Below are 22,231 nucleotides of genomic sequence, written 5' to 3'. Positions count from 1 at the left end.
AGTCTAATATCAGTTCAGGCATGAAATGTTGGTAGGAGACCTTGGGGAAGTCACTTAACCTCTTGGCTTCAATTTCCCTCACCTGGAAAATGATATCTAAAATTCCAGTTCTAAAAGGCTACCTAGCTGAGATAATCCATCCTGTAATTATTGCATAAACCTAAATCAAGATTGATATTGGAAACAGGGAATAAAAATAATAATAGCTCAAGCTGCAATCAGGAAAATTAGACTTGTTGGAGATAGTGCAAAACTCATGATCGCAGGAGTTATACTTAAGGTTTGATAAGAAAATTGCTGGTGACTCAAAACTTTCTTTTAGTATTTACATGGAAAATAGTGTCAAATAAAAATATTTTCTGTAAAATAAAGATAGAATAAATTGAAATGGTTTAATTGCTTTCTTTAGGACATTTAGCTTAATGAAATTTAGAAAAAAATGTTCTTGAAGAAATTCATCAGTGTGGCTATAATTCTGATTGAATTTTAAAATTTCAAAACTTTCTTGGAGCTGGCATGCTGATTCAATGATGGGAGAACAAGATGTCCTTCATTTTGAAAGGGGTGACAACATCAATACAGGTCATAAATAGCAACTTTGACGTTTGGCAAAAGGTTCAGAAAGACCCCAAAAGGAGTAGTAGAGTGGCCTTGACAATGATGGCTATGAGTTGTCAATAGCCAAAGAGAAACAGAATTAGAGTTCTGGGACCCAGAGACAGTTCTAGTAAGGGCTCAGAGTCACCACCAGTGCAGAGGCTACCCATGATTTTGGCTATTCCATAGCCTAAATTTACACTTTATTTACAGCATATTATATAGAGAGCATTCCTCATTCTCTCCTTTTACATGTAAGTATAGAGAGAGTATGACATTTGTTGATGATTACTGTATTATTCTATATTGCCCCTCTGGGCATTAATGAAAAATAGATACTTTAGATTTCTGTTAGAAGACACCTTAGAGATAATTCAGTTTAAACCTTGCATTTTACAGACAAATTCTGCATTTCCTACAAACTCACAAATTCTGCGGCCCCAGATTTCGTAACAAAGCAGTGTCCAATTCCTAGAATGATAATGGAAATACCAAAGACTCACTATCTTCTAGGTTAGAACCAATAAGGGGAAATGAGAAGCCCTCATTCCTCATCTGATCTTTGAAGGCTGGCGGAGCTGCGTTTGGTTTCTCTGGTCATTGCTTGGTGTGAATACCTGGGGGAAGTCGCTCCCTCTCTCAGTATCCTGTTGTTCCCCTAGCAGAGTTGTGGTCTCTTTGTGTAAACATTTTAGGTAACCATCCAGAGACAAGTCTACTTTGGTTTTGATTCTTTAAATTAAGAGCTGTGGTGTTTGGCAGAGAGCGAGGTTTCGTTTTTGGCAGAAACATACACATGCTTCTGTTTTGTGTGTCTAATGCTGAAAAGCAAGTCCATGGCTAAGGCCCATTTTCTTCATTATCAGATGCTTGACGTTTGTACTGTATTCCCAGATCCAAGCCTCACAGAGGATGTCTTTGTTCACACAGGAGCTCTTTTTCCTCCTGATGCCTCTCGTCTCCACGCACCACCCTAAACTGTGCTAAGGCACTCAGAGAAGGTTGTCCGCCAACATTCTGAAATCACCTACACAAATGTAGACCTCTTGCTGTGTGGTAGAACACTCCTTATCACAAACACATGTGGGCCTTGCTTCTTTTGTTACCCATTTTTTGGCAGCCAGAGAAGTGCCATTTCATCTCTAAATGTGTTTTGCATTCACAAGAAGAGTCAGCGGGCTTAGTGTGATATTTGCCACCAGTTTCTGACCAGCAGCCAATTTCTCTTCTCTTTCCCACTGCTGTGGGGTGTGCTGCCCTGAAGCAGCAATCTGGCCTCACACCCTGGACGTTTGATGCAGAGAGCTGAGCAGGGCACGTGTGCAATGCCAGGCACTAGAGTATTTCCCAAGGCTGGTCTGTGGGATATGAAACAAAGTTGGTGAAAGCTACCATCACGGAATCTTGAAGTCCTGTGTGGCCCAGTGGGATTCTTGCCACAAAGCCGAGCAGCAGATGCTGGGAAGTGACGTGTGCACTGGTACGTTTGTATTTGTTTTTCATGGCCTGAATGTGACCATTCCAACTTTGCCTGATGGGTTGACTTTCAATAAAATATTTTCCCAGACCTTGACTTTTACTGTTTACAATTCTAAATTAGACAAAGAATTGCTTTTTTTTCTTTTCATTGTATATATTCTAGGTTAATAATGATAAATATTAAGATTGCAAAATTTACTCTAAGCTTAGCAGCTTACTTGAACTTCTGAACAGCCGTACAAGGACATTATAGACTGGGTGGCTTAGATAATAGGAACTTATTCTTCTCAGTTCTAGAGGCTGAGAAGTCCAAGATCAAGGTGCTGGTCAATTTGGTTTCCAGTAAGGGCCCACTTTCTGGCTTGCAGATGGCCACCCTCTTACTGTGTCCTCATGTGGCAGGGAGAATGCAAATGTCTGAGCTTTCTGGTGTCTCTTCTCATGAGGACACCAATCCCTTCAATGCAGGGGCTACTCTTTGAACTCATTTAACCTTAATTGTCACAATAGGCCCTATCTTCCTGCATATAATCACATTAGGCATTGAGGGTAGGGCTGCAACCTATGAATTTGGAAGGAATAAAATTCAGTCATTAGTAGGTAAGTATAATTGAAATTTTAAAAAAGAATAAATGGGTTAAACAATATATTAAGGAGGGCAATAGAGGTAAATGGAGGATTAGAAAATAGATCAGTTGAAATTATCAAACCTATTTGTAGCTTATGTCTCCGACAAAGGTTTAATAACCAGAATCCATACAGAACTCAAACGTATAAGCAAGAAAAGAACAAGGGATCCCATCGCAGGCTGGGCAAGGGACTTGAAGAGAAACTTCTCTGAAGAAGACAGGCATGGGGTCTACAGACATATGAAAAAATGCTCATCATCTTTAATCATCAGAGAAATGCAAATTAAAACTACTTTGAGATATCATCTAACTCCAGTAAGATTAGCCTATATCACAAAATCCCAAGACCAGAGATGTTGGCGTGGATGTGGAGAAAAGGGAACACTTCTACACTGCTGGTGGGAATGCAATTTAATACATTCCTTTTGGAAAGATGTTTGGAGAACACTCAGAGATCTAAAAATAGATGCCATTCAATCCTATAATTCCTCTACTAGGCATATACCCAGAAGACCAAAAATCACATCATAACAAAGGTATTTGCACCAGAATGTTTATTGCAGCCCTATTCATAATCACTAAGTCATGAAAAAAGCCCAAGTGCTCATCGATCCACAAATGGATTAATAAATATGTATACCATGGAATATTATGCAGCCTTAAAGAAAGATGAAGACTTTACCTCTTTCATGTTTACGTGGATGGAGCTGGAACATATTCTTCTTAGTAAAGTATCTCAAGAATGGAAGAAAATGTATCCAATGTACTCAGCCCTACTATGAAACTGATTTATGGCTTTCACATGAAAGCTATAACCCAGTTACAACCTAAGAATAGGGGGAAGGGGGAAAGGGAGGGGAGGGAGCGGGGAGGTGGGCAGAGGGAGGGAGATTGGTGGGATTACACCTGCAGTGCATCTTACAAGGGTATATGTGAAACTTAGTAAATGTGGAATGTAAATGTCTTAGCACAATAACTAAGAAAATGCCAGGAAGGCTATGTTAACCAGTGTGATGAAAATGTGTCAAACGGTCTATGAAACCAGTGTATGGTGCCCCATGATCACATTAATGTACACAGCTATGATTTAATAAAAAAAAATTAGAAGAAATTATCAAACCTGAATCATGGAGAGAAAAAAGAATGAAAATAAAACTATAGAATAAATGAATAAAATGAAATGAAATGAATAAAATGAAAAAGCCTCATATTTATGCAAATAGTCTTTAAAAGAGAGGAAAGATGGGGCGGCACCTGTGGCTCAGTGAGCAGGGCGCCGGCCCCATATACCAAGGGTGGTGGGTTCAAGCCCAGCCCCGGCCAAACTGCAACAAAAAATAGCCGGGCGTTGTGGTGGGCGCCTGTAGTTCCAGCTACTTGGGAGGCTGAGGCAGGAGAATCGCCTAAGCCCAGGAGTTGGAGGTTGCTGTGAGCTGTGTGATGCCATGGCACTCTACCGAGGGCAATAAAGTGAAACTCTGTCTCTACAAAAAAAAAAAAAAAGAGAGGAAAGACGGCCTGGTGCAGTGGCTCATGCCTATAATCCCAGCACTCTGGGAGGCCTAGGCGGGTGGATTGCCTGAGCTCACAGGTTTGAGACCAGCCTGAGCCAGAGAGAGACCTCGTCTCTAAAAATAGCTGGACATTGTGGCAGGTGCCTGTAGTCCTAATTACTTGGGAAGCTGAGGCAAGAGAATCGCTTGAGCCCAAGAGTTTGAGGTTATTGTGAGCTATGACACCATGGCACTGTACCAAGGGCAATAAAGTGAGACTCTGTCTCAAAAAAAAACAGAGAGGAAAGAGAGTGGAACACAAGCAGTGTTTGAAGAGATAATGATAATGAATTTTCCAAATATGACAAAAGACATCAAGCTGTGTTTCAAAAAACTCAAGAAATCCAAGCAGGATATATATATATATATATATCTCATACCTAGAAGTACAAATAATAAAATATTCAGAAAGCCAAAAAAAGAAAATCTTAAAAGAAGTCAGTTGAAAAACAAAAATGATCACTTTCAAAGTAGCAGCAATGAAACTAATAGATGATTTCTCATAAATAGTGCAGGATAATAGACTAACATCTTTTATGTGAAAAGAGAAAATAAATATTAAGCTAAAATTCTTTTGTGAATAATGTCCTTCACGATTAAAGGCAACATAAAACATTTTCAGGCAAACAAAAACAGAGAAATCATTTTCAGCTTAACCAAAATAAATATAAAAAGAGGCGGGGCACGGTGGCTCAGATATAATCCTAGTACTCTGGGAGGCTGAGGTGGGTGGATTGCTTGAGGCCCGGAGTTCAAGAGCAGCCTGAGCAAGAGTGAGATCTCCTCTCTACTAAAAATAGAAAATCCAGCCAAGTGTTGTGGCCAGGAATCTATAGTCTCAGCTACTCAGGAGGCTAAGGCAAGGAGATCACTGGAGCTCAAGAGTTTGAGGTTGCTGTGGACCTCACCATCCAGGGCACAGAGTGAGACTCTGTCTCAAAAATAAGTAAATAAATAAACATAAATAAATGAATCCTAAAGGAAAGCTGGGCACAGTGGTACATGGTTATGGACCTAGATACTCAGGGAACTATGATGGGAGGATTACTTGAGCCCAGGAGTCAAGATCAGCCTGGGTAATATAGTGAGACCACATCTCAAAAAAGAGAAAATTAAAAATTAAAAAAATAATAAAGACTAAAAACATTTCTTTAGGCAAATAAAAATAACCCCATTCAGAAGCATGGATATGTACAAATAGCTGAAGAACAAATGAAAGGTTAAATAGATGGGTAACTCTTATAAGGTGCTACTGGTTGTATAAAATGCTATATACAGGAGAGTTGGTCAGGAAGACAAAATGCTCTAAAATTTTTGCATTTGGCTGGAAAGTGGGAAAAATCTACTTTCTATTAGAATTGTAAAAGTCTAGAATTTATATTGTACTTTCTAGTATAGTCACTAAACAAAAAAGCAAAAGAATGTACTGAGCTTACAGATAAAAAATGAGATTCTATAAAACACTTGAGCAATATACAAGAATGCAATGAAGAAAAGGGATATACAGTTAAGTGGGAGAAATAGAGAAATAGCCATTAAAACAGTAGGTTTAAACACAAATAAGCAATAATGTGTAAATGAACTATTCCAATTAAAAAATATTGTCAGGCTCTTATAAAACACAAATAAGAGACACATCTCAATATAAGGATACAGAAAAACTGAAAGCACAAAGTTGAAGAAATGTATCTTGTGTAAAATAAAGTTGGCATAGTTACACCACTATCAACAAATTAGACTTTAAGGCAAGAAGCATTATTAAATATTTTAAAAAGGACATTTTGTAAGAAGAAAAAAATTAATATTAGGAATGTATAGCATTTCTATAGTTGTATATATTTAACACAAATTAAAGTAAAAATAGATATAAAAGAAAACACAGAAAAATCTTCAATTATAGTGAGATATTGAACAGATCTCCCTTATTAATTGATAGGGCAAGCAGGAAAAATAAGAGGAAAGAAAGGATATGAAGATTTAAACAATAAAATTATTAAAATTGTCCTAATTGACATACAAAGAAACCATATTCATTACACATAAACAAGTAACTCTTACCAAAAATAACCATGTTGGGGGCCAATAAAATTTTCAACAAATTCCAAATGACAGAAATCATAAAAAATGTGTTTTCTGACAATAAAGCAGTAACAGAATATTTCCTTATGTTAGAAATAAATATAAGAATAGAAGGCCCAAAATGTTTGGAAATGAATTAATATACTTCTAACTAGCTCATTGATCAAAGAGAAAAAATGCAATGGAAATTATGAATAAATTCTAACTAAATGATAAAAAAATGACAAATTTAAGGCTGCACTTAAGGTTAGGCTTAACAAATTTACAATATTGATTGCCTACATTAGAAATGAAAGAAGGCTAAAAATTCATGTTTTATCTTGAGTTCATAAAAGAGGATAGTAAATTGCACTCAAGGAAAATAATAGCAAGAAGATAATAAAGATAAAAGCAAAATTTAATAAAATAGAAAGCAAAAATATAGAGATGATCAACAAAAACAAAAACGGGTTCTTTGAAAAGAATAAAAAAAATTTTTTAAACTCAGGCAAGAGAGGAACAGATTACTAATATCACCACAGATCTTGAGAGATATATTAAGTTATAGTAAGACAATGTTACAAAAGCAACATTATGTCAATGAATTGAAATTTTAGATGAAATAGACCAATACCTGAAAAAAATTATAGTCTATGAAAAATGACACATGAGGAAATAGAAAAGGTGATTAATCCCTTATTTTTTACAGCAACAGAACCTGTAATTCAAAACCTTCCCATGGAAGGGACTTCAAGATAGCTGACGAAGACACCTGGCACTTGCCTCTCCCACAAAATAGGACCAAAATAGTGAATAGATAATTCATGCCAATAGAGTGTCTGATAGAGAACGCTGGAAATTCAGCAGGGAAGTGATAAGGAACCTCTGGGGCACAGAAGGAAAGGGAAGAGCGTGGAACAGCTTGGAGCCAGGAGAGTCTCCAGTTGGGGGGAAGAAGTAAGCAAGAGATCCTAATGGTCCACAGTCTAATCATGGCCATCTCGGCCACAGAAGAGCCCCTCAGCTCTCATGGTTCCTAAGACCAGTAGAGGCAGCTGCCTGGAGTCCACATGACAGCACTGCTCCAGAAGAGTTCACACTGGGTCCCCCACACCCCTGAGACCCAAGAACCTGCAGCACAGTGTCACTTTGAAAGCTCAGCCCCCACTAGACTGCATCCTCCCTGGGAGCCAAAAGCCTCTGCCTCTCCACAGCATCCAACCAGAGAGCTGCAGCATCACAGCTCTGGCAGGACCTAACAGTGTAGCCAGTTCCCAAGTGCTCTAGCCCATGTGTATCCTACATTCCATAAAATGGAAAGTGGGACAAGTGCACTGGGAGGCTGCTCCTGGGACAAAGGGAGACTAAGTATGCACTCCCCAGAGCCTGAGAGGCACTTGCCTGGGGTCACTGTCACTAACATGAACCCTGTGTCCCCCGCAGCAGGGGTGCTACATATTTGCATATGCTTTCAGGGGTTTGGGGGTAGGCCTGCCTGGATGCCATCCTGATGTCCAAGGACAGGCCTGGCTAGCCTGCCACTGTGGCCTACTATCTGAAGATCTGGGGAGTGATCTTGTCCATGCACCATAGCTAATGCTCACATGTACCACTGAGAGGTCTCAAAATAGGCCTGCCCACCTGCCATTACCACCATATGGATGGTGAATTTTGTGGAAAACAGAGAATCAACCCATCTTGCCTACCACCACTGGTACCCACATGTACCATCAGAGGCCTAAGGATAGGTCTGCTTGCTTATTGCTACCATTACTAGTGCACTAGTGTACCATCTGGGGGTCTGACCCATCTTAGCTGGTGCTGCCCCTGCCAATGTCTGTGTGCATGATTTGGAGATCTGGGGATTGGCCAGTCCTGCTTGTTGCTGATGTATCCACATACACCATCAAGAGACCTGAGGACAGTTCCGTCCCTCATAGCACTACTTCTGCCAGTGCCCATGAGCCTTGCTTAGGGGCCATTGAGTAGGCCTGCTCCACCTGCCAAAGTCAGTGCCCATGTACACCTTCTAAGAGTCTGAGACCAGGGCTACCCAGCCTCACAGTGTCCACACACGTTGTCCAGAGGCCTAGGGATTGAACTGTCCCACCTGCCATAACCAGCACTCATGAACACCTCCTGGGGAGGTGAGGATAGGTATGCCCAGCCTGCCACCACCACCTCTGCGAGAACCCCCAGCTGTATGTGCCACCTGAGAGCTTGGGGACTGGCCTCCACTGCTAGTGCCTACATATGCTACCCACCCAGAAGACTAAAGGTTAGTCTGTCACTGATGTTGTCATCATCAACACCATACACACTGCCCAGGAACCCAATGACCCCCTTGCCAGCCTGGCCCACAAATGCCTCTGCCAATGTTCAAGCAAGCTGCCTGGAGACCTAAGGAACCCACTCAGGCCCACTACCACCAGTGTCCATATGTGCCACATAAGATCCCAAGGACTAGCACACTAGGTCTGCTGCCATAATCACTGGTGCCAGAGGTCCAGCCTGCCTGGCATTCCCATCTCCAGCAAAGCCTTACCACAGCCTCCACCAACAAATGCAGCCCAGCCACTAAGGAGCTCATAGATATCACTGATATTGATGATAGCCAAAGAAATCACACAAAGTATACACTATTCTGTGCCTACTCAGAATCAAAACTAAAGCACCCTACCCAACCAACACTATAGATACGTCTATAGGAAAAAGTCTTTCCCTATGAAAGCCAACCTAAAAAATTGAAGGAATAAACTATTACACCAGATGAACAGATATCAATGTAAAGATACACACACACACAAAAGATGAAAAAACAAGGAAACAGGCTGGGCATAGTGGCTCATACCTATGATCCTAGCATTCTAGAAGGCTGAGGCAGATGGATTGCCTGAACTCATGAGTTCAAGATTTGCCTGAGAAAGAGCAAGACCCCACCTCTAAAAACAGCCAGATGTTGCAGCAGGTACCTATAGTCACAGACTCAGCAGGCTGAGGCAAGGGGATCACTTGAGCCCAAGAGTTTGAGGTTGCTATAAGATATGACACTATAGCTCTTTACCAAGGGTGACAAAGTGAGACGATCTTAAAACAAACAAACAAACAAACAAACAAACAAAAAACAGAAGAAGAAGAAGAAAAAGAAAAAGCAGCAGCAGCAGCAAGGAAACATAACACATCCAATGGAATACATAATTCTCCAGAAGTAGATTCCAATGAAAAACAAATCTATGAAATGCCTGAAAAGAAATTCAAAATAATGATATTAAAGAAGCTTGGTGAGATATGAAAAAATTCGGATAAACAATACAAAGAAATTAGAAAAACAATTCCTGATCTGAATGAGAAATTCAACACAGAAATAAAAAGGAACCAAACAAAAATCCTCTAACTAAGGAATTCAATAAATAAAACAAAATACACAATCAAGGACTTCAACAATAGACTACATCAAGCCCAAGAAAGAATTTCTGAACTTGAAGACACAAGTTTAAAAATAATCTAGTCCAAAAAAAAAAAAAAAGAGTGAAAAGAATAAAGAAAGGCTATGTGATGTATGGGACACCATAAATTAACCAAATATTCAAATTTGGGGTATAACAGAAGGAAAAGAGAAGAGTAAAGGCACAGAAAACTTACTTAGCAAAATAGTGGTTGAAAGCTTTCTACATCTTGTAAGAGATATAGACATCCAGAAAAGGAATCTCAAAAATCCCTAGATCCATTCAATCCAAAAAGTTCTTCTTCAAGACACATTATTGTCAAACTTTCAAAAATTAAAGACAAAGAGAAAATTCTAAAAACAGCAAGAAAAAAAGCATTAAGTCATATATAAAGGAAATGTGGTTTCCTCAGCAGAAACCATGTGGGCCAGAAGAGAATGTGATGTAATATTCAAAGTGAAGAAAGGAAAAACCTGCCAGCCAAGCAAAGCTGTCCTTCAAAAACAAAGAAGAAATAAAGTCTTTCCCAAGACTAGCTGAATGGGTACAAAAACATGATGCAACTATATGCTGCCTACGGGAAATTCACCTCACCATAAAGTGAAGAGATGAAAAAAGATATTCCACATGAATAGAAACCAGAAATGAGCAGGAGTCCCTAGATGTATATCAGATAAAACAAACTTCAAGTCAAAAACTGTAAAAAGAGCCCCTTAGGTCACGTGGGGAGGAGAATCAGGAAGGCATAGTGCTCCTTTATTAGCTCCCATGTGCCATGTTTTTTTTTAGGCTGGATCTGTCTTAGTCTTACCCCCTAAGGAAATGGCCTGGGAGCCCCAGGAAACCCAGGCACCATCGCTTCTGGGGAGCCCGGGCTGAGGAGGCAGGGCAGCTGGGTAAATCTGAGCGTTCTGCGCGAGGTAGAGAGGTCATGCTGTCTGGCAGTAACTGGCTATCCGGGGTGAATGTCGTGCTGGTGATGGCCTACCGGAGCCTGGTGTTTGTACTGCTATTTATTTTTGTGAAGAGGCAAATCATTCACTTTGCAATGAAATCTAGAAGGGGACCTCATGTCCCTGTGGGACATAATGCCCCCAAGGACTTGAAAGAGGAGATTGATATTCGACTATCCAGGATTCAGGATATCAAGTATGAACCCCACATCCTTGGAAATGATGACACTAGGCTGCTGCAACTGGAGACCCAGGGAAATCAGAATTGCTACAACTATCTGTACAGGATGCAAGCTCTGGATGCCATTCGTGCCTCAGAGATCCCATTTCAAGCTGATGGCCGGCATCCTCGTTCCTTAATAGGCAAGAATTTCCACTTCTACTTGCTAGATCTACAAAACACTAGTACTCCCTTCAAGGGTGTGCTCAATGCCCTCATTGATACCCTGACAGATGGCTATGAAACAGCCTGCTATGGGACAGCGGTCTTTGGTCAGAATGAATACCTGCGCTATCAGGAGGCCCTGAGTGAGCTGGCCACTGTGGTCAAAGCACAAATTGGGAGCTCTCAGCAACAACACCAATCAGCAGCCAAAGACCTAACTCAGTCCCCTGAAGTCTCCCCAACAACCATCCAGGTGACATACCTCCCCTCCAGTCAGAAGAGTAAATGTGCCAAACACTTCCTTGAATTGAAGAGCTTTAAGGATAACTATAACACCTTGGAAAGTACTTTGTGATGGAACTGAAGGACTCTCACTGCAGACCGAAACAGACAGCTGCAGTGTGTCAGACAGGCTACTTGCTGGAAGCCCTCAGGACATCTTGCTCAGCAGACCCAACCTATGTCAGCTGAGGCTCCCATTGTGCTTAGAGTTCTTAGACCTTTTGGCTAGACAGTCATTCCCAACTCCACACAGGCATTTTTGGAACACTGGCTAAGACTTTATAGCATTTTCTTCCGGATTTGAAAACTCTCCATGTTTCTGTCTAAGCCTCCTTAAAAATCCTCACTAGGTTTTAGCCATAGTTCACAAACCCTGTGTCAGGCTATTTAATCCCATAGGTGAAAATTGGAGTGGGGTGCTTTCTCTGTCTATCCCTTCATACATGGTTAAATGGAACTGTTTGGGAGTTAGGGCATCTCAGGTTTGATTGGTAGAAAAGGCAGACAGAAACTGTCAGGGAAATGTGGTGAGGAACGGGGTGGTATATGGGAACAACTTAACCCTGGTGCTCCTCTTAAACCAAGATGTGTTGAAACATTAAATAGCTTCCCTAACATGCAAGGGCCTGTTGCTCCACTTTCATTCCCATGCTGTGTTGTATATGTCAGGCACCTGGTGCCAGGCTTTGAGACAATGGGAAGGAATTATTTCCCCAAACCAATGCAATGGTCTGACTTAAAAATTATTTAATAAAATGAACTATTAAAAAAAACTGTAAAAAGAGACAAAGAAGATCATTATTTAATAATAAAGGAATAAATTCAAAAAGAGGATGTAACAGTTTTCAACACATTATATGCACCCAACACCAGAGCACCCAGATTATAAAGCAAATTTTATTACATCTAAAGGAAGAGATATATATAATAATAATAGAACATAATGATAGCTGGGGATGTCAACATCCACAGTCGAGGGCATCACACTACCCAATTTCAAAATATACTACAAAGTGATAGTACCCGAAAGAGCATAATATTGGTATAAAAACAGACACATAGGGACTGTGTAACACAATAGAAAACTCAGATAGGAATCCATGTATTTACACCAACTGATATTCAACAAAAGTGCCAAGAACATGCATTGAGGAAAGGATACCTCTTCAGTACATGATGCTGGGAAAACTGGATATCTATATGCAGAAGAATAAGACTAGTCTTCTATCTCTCACTATATATAAAAATCAACTCAAAATGGATTAAAGACTTAAACTAAGACCCCACATGATAAAACTACTAGAGGAAAACACAGGGGCAATAGTTTGGCACCATTGGTCTGGGGAAGGATTTTATGGATGAGTGCCCAAAAGCACAGGCTACAATATTAAAAATAGATAAATGGGACTCATTAAACTAAAAAGCTTCTGCATAGCAAAGAAAACAATCAATAGAGTGAAGAGATAACTCACAGAATAGGAGAAAAATATCTTCAAACTATTCATTTGACAAAGGACTAATATCCAGAACATGCAAGGAACTCAACAACTAAGCAGCAAACAAACAAAACCCCAAAATAATTCCATTAGAAAGCAGAAGTACCTGAATAAACATTTCTCAAAAGATGACATATAATGGCCAACAGGTATATGAAAAAAATGTTCATCACTAATCACCAGGAAAATACAAACCAAACCCACGATGAGATAATTATCTCATCCCAGTTAGAATGGCTATTGTCAAAAAGACAAAACATAATAGATAGTAATGTAGAAATGTAGTAATACATTTGTAGTAATGTAAATTAGTATAGCCATTATAGAAAATAGTATGGAAGTTTCTCAAAAAACTGAAAATTGCACTACCATATGCTCCAGCAATATCTCTACTGGCTATTTATCCAAAAGAAGGGAAATTGGCATACCAAAGGGATATTTGTCTCCTCATGTTTATTGCAGCATTATTCACAATAGCTATGACATGGAATAAGCTTAAATGTACAGTAGCACATGAATGGATAAAGAAAATGTGGTATACAAACATCATGGAATATTATTTAGCCATAAAAGAACAAAATTCTGTCATTTGCAGCAACATGTATAGAACTGGAGGTCATTATGTTAAGTGAAATAATCCAGGCACAAAAAGACAAATATATCACCTGTTGGAGCTAAAAAAGTTGATCTTATGGAGCTAGAAATGTTGGTACCAGATGCAGGCAAGGGAAGGGGATAAGGATGAAGAGAAGTTGATTAACGGGTACAAAGATACAGTTAGAAGCAGTAAGTTCCAGTGTTCAATAGTACAGTAGGGTGACTATGTTAACAACAATATATTGTATATCTCAAATAACTAGAAGAGATTTGAAGTATTCCCAACACAGAGACACAATAAATGTGTGGTTGATATCCCATCTACCTTGATTTGATCATTCCATATTGTATGCATGCATCAAAATATCACATGTGCCCTATAAAGATGTACCATTATTATGTATTGATAAAAATATTTACAAAAAAATTCCTTTCCTTCAAAGAAACCTCCAGACCTGGATGGCATCACCAATGAATTCTCTGAACTAAGACACTATTTCAGCCAGTAGAAAGGGAGGAGGTACTTCCCAACTCATTTCATGAGGCCAACATAATCCTGATTTTGAAGCTTGTAAAAGACATTACAAGAAAGGAAAATCACAGGAGGTAAGCTTTTGTCCTGGGGCTCTGTGCGTAATTTTAAAATGTGATCATAGATTTTCCAGAGATTATGTTGAACCTTTCTCCTGTAACTTGTCCAGCTCCCTATTATTCCCAAACAGACTGTAATTCTCTTGTTAATGACGTGCCTGTTTGGGCTGAGTGTTGTCTATTTTATAAATTGTCTCCTTATCTTTTGAACAATGCCTAAACTTTTGTCTTGTTTTACATAAAGACCCATTTACTTTACTATGAACTCAGACCTCTCTTCTCTATGGATAGTAGGGCAGTTGTACGACTTTGTGTAAGGCTGGCCATGTCTTATTGGCATTCGGGTTCCATTTTTTTTTTTTTTTTTATTGTTGGGGATTCATTGAGGGTACAATAAGCCAGTTACACTGATTATAATTGTTAGGTAAAGTCCCTCTTGCAATCATGTCTTGCCCCCATAAAGTGTGACACACACTAAGGCCCCACCCCCCTCCCTCCATCCCTCTTTCTGCTTCCCCCCCATGACCTTAATTGTCATTAATTGTCCTCATATCAAGATTGAGTACATAGGATTCATGACATTGTTAAAATGTCTAGACGGGTTCCATTTTCAATTACACCATCCCACAACCTGCAAGCCTCTCAGCATTTTCCTACCTGGTGGAAGTCACCCACTTGCCTCACATAACCAGCCACTTCATTATCAGATTTAAAGATCTTCCAAACTTTTTTTTCCACCTTCTCGTATTCCTTAGCTCCTTTCCAGTCTATGGTCATCAAGGAGCGTTCTGTCAGGGGAGCTGCCACGATGATGTCCAGTTGGCCATTGTAGATCAGAACCTGAAATGAAATCAAGCCATTAGCAAAAGCAGGAGTAAGAAGGTAAAGCTAGTGGACAGCAAGCCACTGAAGGAGAAAAAAGAACTAGCTTCTCTGACACAGTGCTCAAAGTGGCCAGCTCCATTGATCCGATGGGACTTTTGATTCTACACCAACAATCTGAAACAGATGCAAGCCTTGTCCCCACAATTGTATTCTTCATAGTAATCTGCATAAAGGCCTCTTTTGATTGCAAAAATATTTGTGCTATATTTCCAAGTGATACATAGATTGGCTTTACTGAGATGTATGATTATGTTAAGTTGGAGGACCACAGTTACAGTTTGGTGGAACTGGGGAGTATTATACTCTAGGATTTTCATGAAACTTGCATTTCTCTAACTTCAACTTCAGGCTCTGCAGAAGTTGGCAAGCTGGGTATTCTCTCAGGCATTGCTAATCCATATTGCTCTCCTCTCCTACATTGATATCAGTGGTGACTGTAATTTTTGGCAGCCAGCAAAGAGATGCAGGTGCCTCAAACGTGTTACTTATTGGAGGCAACTATTTCTGCCATGCCACTTCCAAGATTTCCTTTTCTTTCACAGGACAGCCACTTGTCAACAGTGAGGAATGTCCTTTCTTCCTAGAATACAATTTATTTAAAAGTCAAACTGATGGTTATCATAGAAGAAACAAAGTGGAGGCAACCCTTTCTTCTCAAAATGATTTTCAATTTGTTTTGACAAATAATCCAGCCCTGAGAAAGTTGTGAAACTGCTGAGGAGAGTGTACAATGGCACTACTCTTCAGAAAAGCAGTGTTCAATTTCAATTCTTTGCCCAAAGACTTTAAAATGTTGAGACTCTTTGTCCTAGCAATCCAATTTGTGGAATGCATTCTGTGACAACAGACCCAAAGAAATAAAAACATTATATAACATATTCATTGAGTAGCATATTCATTGAGCACACACAGACAACCTCAAAGTCCTATACTTGGCAAATAGTGAAATACACAGAGGTACAGGAATTCTGTGGGATATGGCAAAGCCATTTAAAATGTTTGATTGAACCATGTGGGAAATGCTTATCATATCATGTTAAGCATGAACGCTGAAAGTCAAATATAAGATATATCACACTTATGACTGTATAACATAAGTATACACATTCATATATATATGGAATGAAGAGCTTGAAAAAATAACACGGTTGATTTAGATGGTAAAAATATGAGTAATTTCCCCCTTTGTTCTTACTCTTCTTAACGATATTTTTATTTAACTAACATGATATTAATCATCATGAAGTTTTGCCACTCCACCTCCAACAAAGAGGTTTCCCCCAACTCTGTGATACCTTTGATCATTTGGCAACTCTGATTTGGCCCAAATGATTGAATCCTCAAATTGGATGTAAAACGTTGCACTGCATATGTTTCTATCTCTGCCTTCATGGTGTAGGCTTCTTGAAGGCTCAAGCATAATTAAAAAGCCCAAGACTTATACACTCCAAATCCTCAAGCAGGACAGGATTCAGGCTAAGATGAAAGAGCACTGGGCCCCTAGCAGCAGGAACTATGTTTCCTTTCATGTTCCTCTGCCACCATCACCACCCCGTGCTCCTAACCAGAAATCTAAAGGAAAAAAAAAATCCTGATAGATTTAAACCCTCTTTAAAAAATTCAACAGAACTATAGCAATAAAATATTTGCATTGTTTGGACAAAAAATTACCTCAAAGACCTTGAGTACCTGTCTCCTATGGTATTCTTAGCCAACAGTATGGAAACAATTATATATGATTGGTACCAGCCAACAAGGCTTAAATACTTTATTGTTCTAAGAAGACCTGATTTGAAGTTAAAAAATGTTTTCCTTGCTTTGCAAAAAAAGAATTTCCATTTGCCTCCAAAACTAGGCCTTCTACATATCACATATTATTTAACATAGATTAACATAGATACTCAAGCATAAAGTAACTTCTCCCAGAATTCAGTGGAAAGAGGCTGATTAATCAGCAAATATACAGTGCATCTATTTATTTTTTCTCTTCATGGTCCCTATATTCAGCTTGTATCTTCTCCCATTAAGTGTCTCTTGAAGCTACCTTTATTAACTATCATCACTATCTTTTGAAATCAATGAGAGTTTTTTTTTCATCCTTAAGCGACAATAGCAAAATCCACAGGGTACAGTCTAAGCATGTTTATATGTATAGCATTACACTACCTGTTTGTTGAACTGAATTGAAATGAGGCCCATCTCTGAACTGCTTCCCTTGTAATTCAAGACTCACCATACCTAAGAACACCAACTCTCTGGATTAATCAGGAAGTGAAGATCTAAACTGTATAATCTTGTATATGTGATATGTAGAAGTCCTACTTTTGGATGCAAATGGAAATTCTTTTTTTGCAAAGCAAGGAAAATATTTTTTAAAGGGCTCATAAGTCAAATGCAACAAAAAAGGAATCAGATTAATGATCAAGTGAAGTGATTATAGAACTGACATTTAAGGCAGCCAGAATAAAAATATAAGAATTCCAGAGCTTTCATTTTTTTCTAAATTTCACGTCATTTTACTGTCATGAGCCCCTACAGAATATCCCAATTGACTTTCTCTAGGCTGGATGAGCGGGAAAGCCTCATCCCAAGATGAGGAGAAGCCAGGTGGGTGTGGAGTAGGGGTGTCCCTGGAGCCCAAGGGCACATGTTGGCTCCCCACATTGTCACAGAGAAGTTCCAGGGCAGGATCTTAGCCCCACCAAGTTGGCCAGTCATGACCGGGGTATACGCTTTTGCCCAGCTTGTTCCCTGGTAGGGTAACCAACTGTCTTGGCTTCCCCTGGACTGAGGGGTTATGTAGGACACAGGGTTTTCAGTGTTAAAAATGAGGCTTGCTTGTATTTTAAGTGACAAAGTCTAAAGACAGAGGGGAGGGGACAGAGATGGAAGCAGTGTTTAGCTGCACTTTCCTTGTCAGTAGTGACTTGAACAGCACAGGGGCAAGGAAAGAGCTGGTTGCAGTCAGCTTCCGGTGGTGTACTAGGCAGTGCCCCAAATACCTGTTTACTTACTTTCATTTCTGGTCAGCTGTGAAGACTCAATTAAAGAGCAAAAAAGCACTCAATTTAAGAGACTTTTCTTTGGCTCCATAGAGGGGTGTTGGTTTAGTTCACTAAAATTGAAAGTTATGAGACAACATGGAACAATGCCTAGCTTGTGAAAAAAAAAAAATCAATGAAAACCTGTGAATCTACTTGTTTTTACTCTACGATTATCATGTTTTAAAATTTACTTCAAATTTGGGAAAAGAATATATCAAAATACTGGCAATTAAGATAGTTGAGGTATGTTAGATTTGTCCTATTTTCTATTTTTTGGTAGATGTGGTTAAAATGCTTTTGTAATGACAAAAATAACAAAATAAACAATACTAATGGGCTAGACTCTTCATTTTGGCAAAAGATGGAGGGAAACATTTTGTAATAATTCAAAATAATTTAATTTTTCCTGACAACTAGGTAAAAAACTTAACTTCAGTTCACAGATAATCTTTAAAAATCCCATTCCAAAATTCAAGCATTTACAAGAGATATTGTTAGGTGATTTGGATTACAAGCATCTTTGTTGTTGAAAAGGCAGAGATGAGAAAAGTATTATTATTATTATTGTGATTTTTACTTTTCAAAATGCTTTCATGTACATATCTCTTTATTCTTGTGCTGTTTCATGAGGTCAGGAAGAAAGGAATGACCCTGTCTGCCTCCACTTTACCATAAGGAAGCTGTGATGCTGTGAGGCACCAAACGCAATCCTAGATCCTGGATTTGCAAATTTCTACCTAAAACTTTTCCTGAAGAAAGGAATTAAATTCCTTCAAACCATCAAGCATTTATTAACTCCCACACCTAAATCTTTAGTGCCACTAAAAACCTCTGGAAACTGACAGTTGGTTGAGCAGGTGACATAGTTCGTATCTCTAGTTCAGAAACAATCTTGATCTGTTTGTCCAAATCTGGTGACATCACTCAGTCACCTCCCACTTAGGCCCCATGGACAAGTATATGTGTGAGGGGTATTACTGACAGTTGGTGACAGATGCCTCTCTTCTGCTGTTGGGGTAGCCTTGACAAATAGTTGAGGAGTACCATCAGCTCCTGGAGAAGAGGAATGCTCTCCGTTCTTGCTATATTCCTAGGCCTTGCAGAGGGCCTGGCACCCCACAAAATCTATTGATGATTACCAAGTATGGATTTTGCTCTATAAAAATTTTGTTTGATACTGTATAGTGATCATCTATTATTTTTGAATATTCAGGTCCACTATTCCCTTCTTCTGGTAACTTCAGGCCACCTAGGCCTTTGATGGATACAGAGCTAGTGGGAGCTGTCAATCATGGTGTCCTCTCTCCTCTGGGCAAAGGATGAGCAGGTGATCCAAATTAGGGCACTCAGATGCTTTTTTCCTAGAATTTGAATTGTGGGCAGAGGAGTATAGGGTTCTCTGATGAGTCTGCCCATTAGTTTTGCTATGTAGGTCTTCAGAATTTTCCTTACTCCATCTTTCCTTACTCTAGTTCTTTAGATTTTCCATGAATTTTTGACTTACCATGTTTTCTAATCAAGTCCTTTCATGCTTCAAGTAACCAGACTTACTTCTTTGCTAAAACCATTAAATCCAAACTCAAATGCCATTGGACCAATGCTGTGCATGGAAACCCGCTATAACTGGGAAACCCTAGACAGGTGGGTTAAGTTCCAAGAGCTTCAGCCCCCTTTTCCGGACATGAAGATAATGAGACTGACACTAAATTGTATGGAGAACTAATGAGATCATAAACTCAAAGTTCCCAGCACCGTGCCTGACACAGAATAGATAAGCGAATATTAGGTCCTCCTCCTCCTCAAGAAAATTGATAATCTGTTAATGATTTAAAGATCCAATAATAAAGCACTTCTAAATACACCTTCGGAATATAGGGATAGGGTGTCAAATTTGTTATTGATATTTGATATTTTGTGTCAAATATTTGGATGTCAGTTTCACTCTTTTGGACCAAGGCTGACAACTTGAACTCTGCATAGTGAAACTCTTCAAATAACATGCCCTTAACTACTAATTTCACACACATTGGCTAGGGCATCAGTCTTTTTTTGAAAGTCAGAGCCATAAATTCATCATTTATTCTTTTAAAGGAACTTTCAATTTTAAAGAATGTAATTCAAGATCACAAAGAATTTCCCCCCATATTTAAATGCCAGAAAGTATGGTAAAGAGTACGAATTTTTAAATAATTTTTTAAAATAACACAAGGACTCTCTTATTGTTACTTTGTTGCAGAAAGTGTGGGAAAAGGCAAGTGTTATTTTCCTCATTTTGTGTACACAGAGGCAGGTGTGCAGGGAGGTGAGCCAGTGTACCCATTGTCACAGGTGACAGAGATTCAAGTTCAGATCAGCCCCAAGTCCAAACTGTGTGTTTCCTGAACCCTCTTCCAGATTGCTTCATTGTCTAAGGTCAGCACCCCCTGAAAGAACACACTGAACAGGAAGTTTATTCTATATTTGTAATTCTACAAGCAAACCTAAAAGTAAACAAGACTCTTTAGAATGGAGAATACATGTTTATAATTAACAGTACAGGCTCTGTGACTGTGTTTGAGTCTCAGCTGTGCCACTGTCTAGTAGAATTATGTTAATTAAGTTCCTGGCCCATCTAGAGCTCAGTTTTTTCATCTGTATAGTTCATATAAGAAAAGCACATAGGACTGGGGAGAATTATGTGACATAACGCACATAAAGCTCTTAGCATCCCAGGCATAGAACAAATGTTCAGAAAATGTTAGCTATTATCATTATCAGCACATCTGAAGTAAGAGCACATACATAATGGCTCAACAATTTCTAGATGAAATGTTACATGAGGATTAGAATGGTGCCTTAGAGCTAGGTGCAGTGGTTCATGCCTATAATCCTAGGATTTGGGGAGGCTGAGGCAATAGGATTGCTCAAGGCTAGGAGTCCAAGACCAGCCTGAGCAAGAATGATATCCTGTCCCTCCAAAATACAGAAAAATTAGCTGCGTGTGGTGGTGCGTACCTGTAGTCCCAGCTATGTGGGAGGCTGAGCCAGGAGAACCTCCTGGCCCCAGGAGTTTGAGGTTGTATAATGACAGAACTGCACTTTAGCCAGGGCCACATTGTGAGACCCTGTCTCAATAAAGAAAAGAATACTACAGTGGTAAGGGAAGGCACAGAATAAATAAATAAAATAGTTAAAAAAAAAAAAAAGAAATTGGTCTGGGTGAGTATTTCATGAGGAGAACCCCCCGGGCAATTGAAGCAGCTTCAAAAATACACTACTGGGACTTGATCAAACTAAAAAGCTTCTGCACAGCTAAGAACACAGTAAGCAGAGCAAGCAGACAGCCCTCAGAATGGGAGAAGATATTTGCAGGGTATAACTCTGACAAAGGTTTAATAACCAGAATCCACAGAGAACTCAAACGCATCAGCAAGAAAAAAACAAGGGATCCCATCGCAGGCTGGGCAAGGGATTTGAAGAGAAACTTCTCTGAAGAAGACAGGCGCACGGCCTTCAGACATATGAAAAAATGCTCATCATCTTTAATCATCAGAGAAATGCAAATCAAAACTACTTTGAGATATCATCTAACTCCAATGAGACTAGCCTATATCACAAAATCTCAAGACCAGAGATGTTGGCGTGGATGCGGAGAAAAGGGAACACTTCTGCACTGCTGGTGGGAATGCAAATTAATACATTCCTTTTGGAAAGATATATGGAGAACACTCAGAGATCTAAAAATAGATCTGCCATTCAATCCTGTAATTCCTCTGCTGGGCATATACCCAGAAGACCAAAAATCACAACATAACAAAGATATTTGTACCAGAATGTTTATTGCAGCCCAATTCATAATTGCTAAGTCATGGAAAAAGCCGAAGTGCCCATCGATCCACGAATGGATTAATAAATTGTGGTATATGTATACCATGGAATATTATGCAGCCTTAAAGAAAGATGGAGACTTTACCTCTTTCATGTTTACATGGATGGAGCTGGAACATATTCTTCTTAGTAAAGTATCCCAAGAATGGAAGAAAAAATACCCAATGTACACAGCCCTACTATGAAACTAATTTGGGACTCTCACATGAAAGCTATAACCCAGCTACAACTTAAGAATAGGGGGAAGTGGGAAAGGAGGGGGTGGGTAGAGGGAGGGGAATCGGTGGGATCACACCTGTGGTGCATATTACAGGGGTATTTGCGAAACTTGGTAAATGTAGAATATAAATGTTTTGGCACAGTAACTGA

The 22,231-nt window shown here is 39.4% G+C and overlaps 2 protein-coding genes across 13 annotated transcripts in view; one reads left to right on the top strand and one right to left on the bottom strand.

Moving 5' to 3' along the window:
* The window catches only part of CPVL (carboxypeptidase vitellogenic like), a 249,760-nt gene that overhangs the window by 32,865 nt on the left and 194,664 nt on the right, over window positions 1–22,231 (bottom strand). For all 12 annotated transcript variants that reach the window (XM_053609286.1, XM_053609291.1, XM_053609285.1 and 9 more), the window contains one exon: window positions 14,724–14,906. In XM_053609286.1, the coding sequence (XP_053465261.1) occupies window positions 14,724–14,906 (183 nt within the window). The remainder of the gene's footprint in view (window positions 1–14,723; window positions 14,907–22,231) is intronic.
* Window positions 10,497–11,558, top strand: LOC128598650 (protein C1orf43-like). Its single transcript, XM_053609298.1, has one exon. The coding sequence runs from the start codon at window positions 10,694–10,696 to the stop codon at window positions 11,453–11,455; it is 762 nt and encodes a 253-aa protein (XP_053465273.1). The 5' UTR covers window positions 10,497–10,693; the 3' UTR covers window positions 11,456–11,558.

Source organism: Nycticebus coucang, chromosome 11 (genome assembly GCF_027406575.1).
Source record: "Nycticebus coucang isolate mNycCou1 chromosome 11, mNycCou1.pri, whole genome shotgun sequence".
NCBI lineage: Eukaryota > Metazoa > Chordata > Mammalia > Primates > Lorisidae > Nycticebus > Nycticebus coucang.
Note: the sequence above shows the minus strand (reverse complement) of the source record. Positions and strands in the feature narration are given on the sequence as shown.

What these genes read in the sequence shown, in the direction of transcription:
- LOC128598650 (XM_053609298.1), top strand. Translation starts at nt 10,694, where the DNA reads ATGCTGTCTGGCAGTAACTGGCTATCCGGGGTGAATGTCGTGCTGGTG.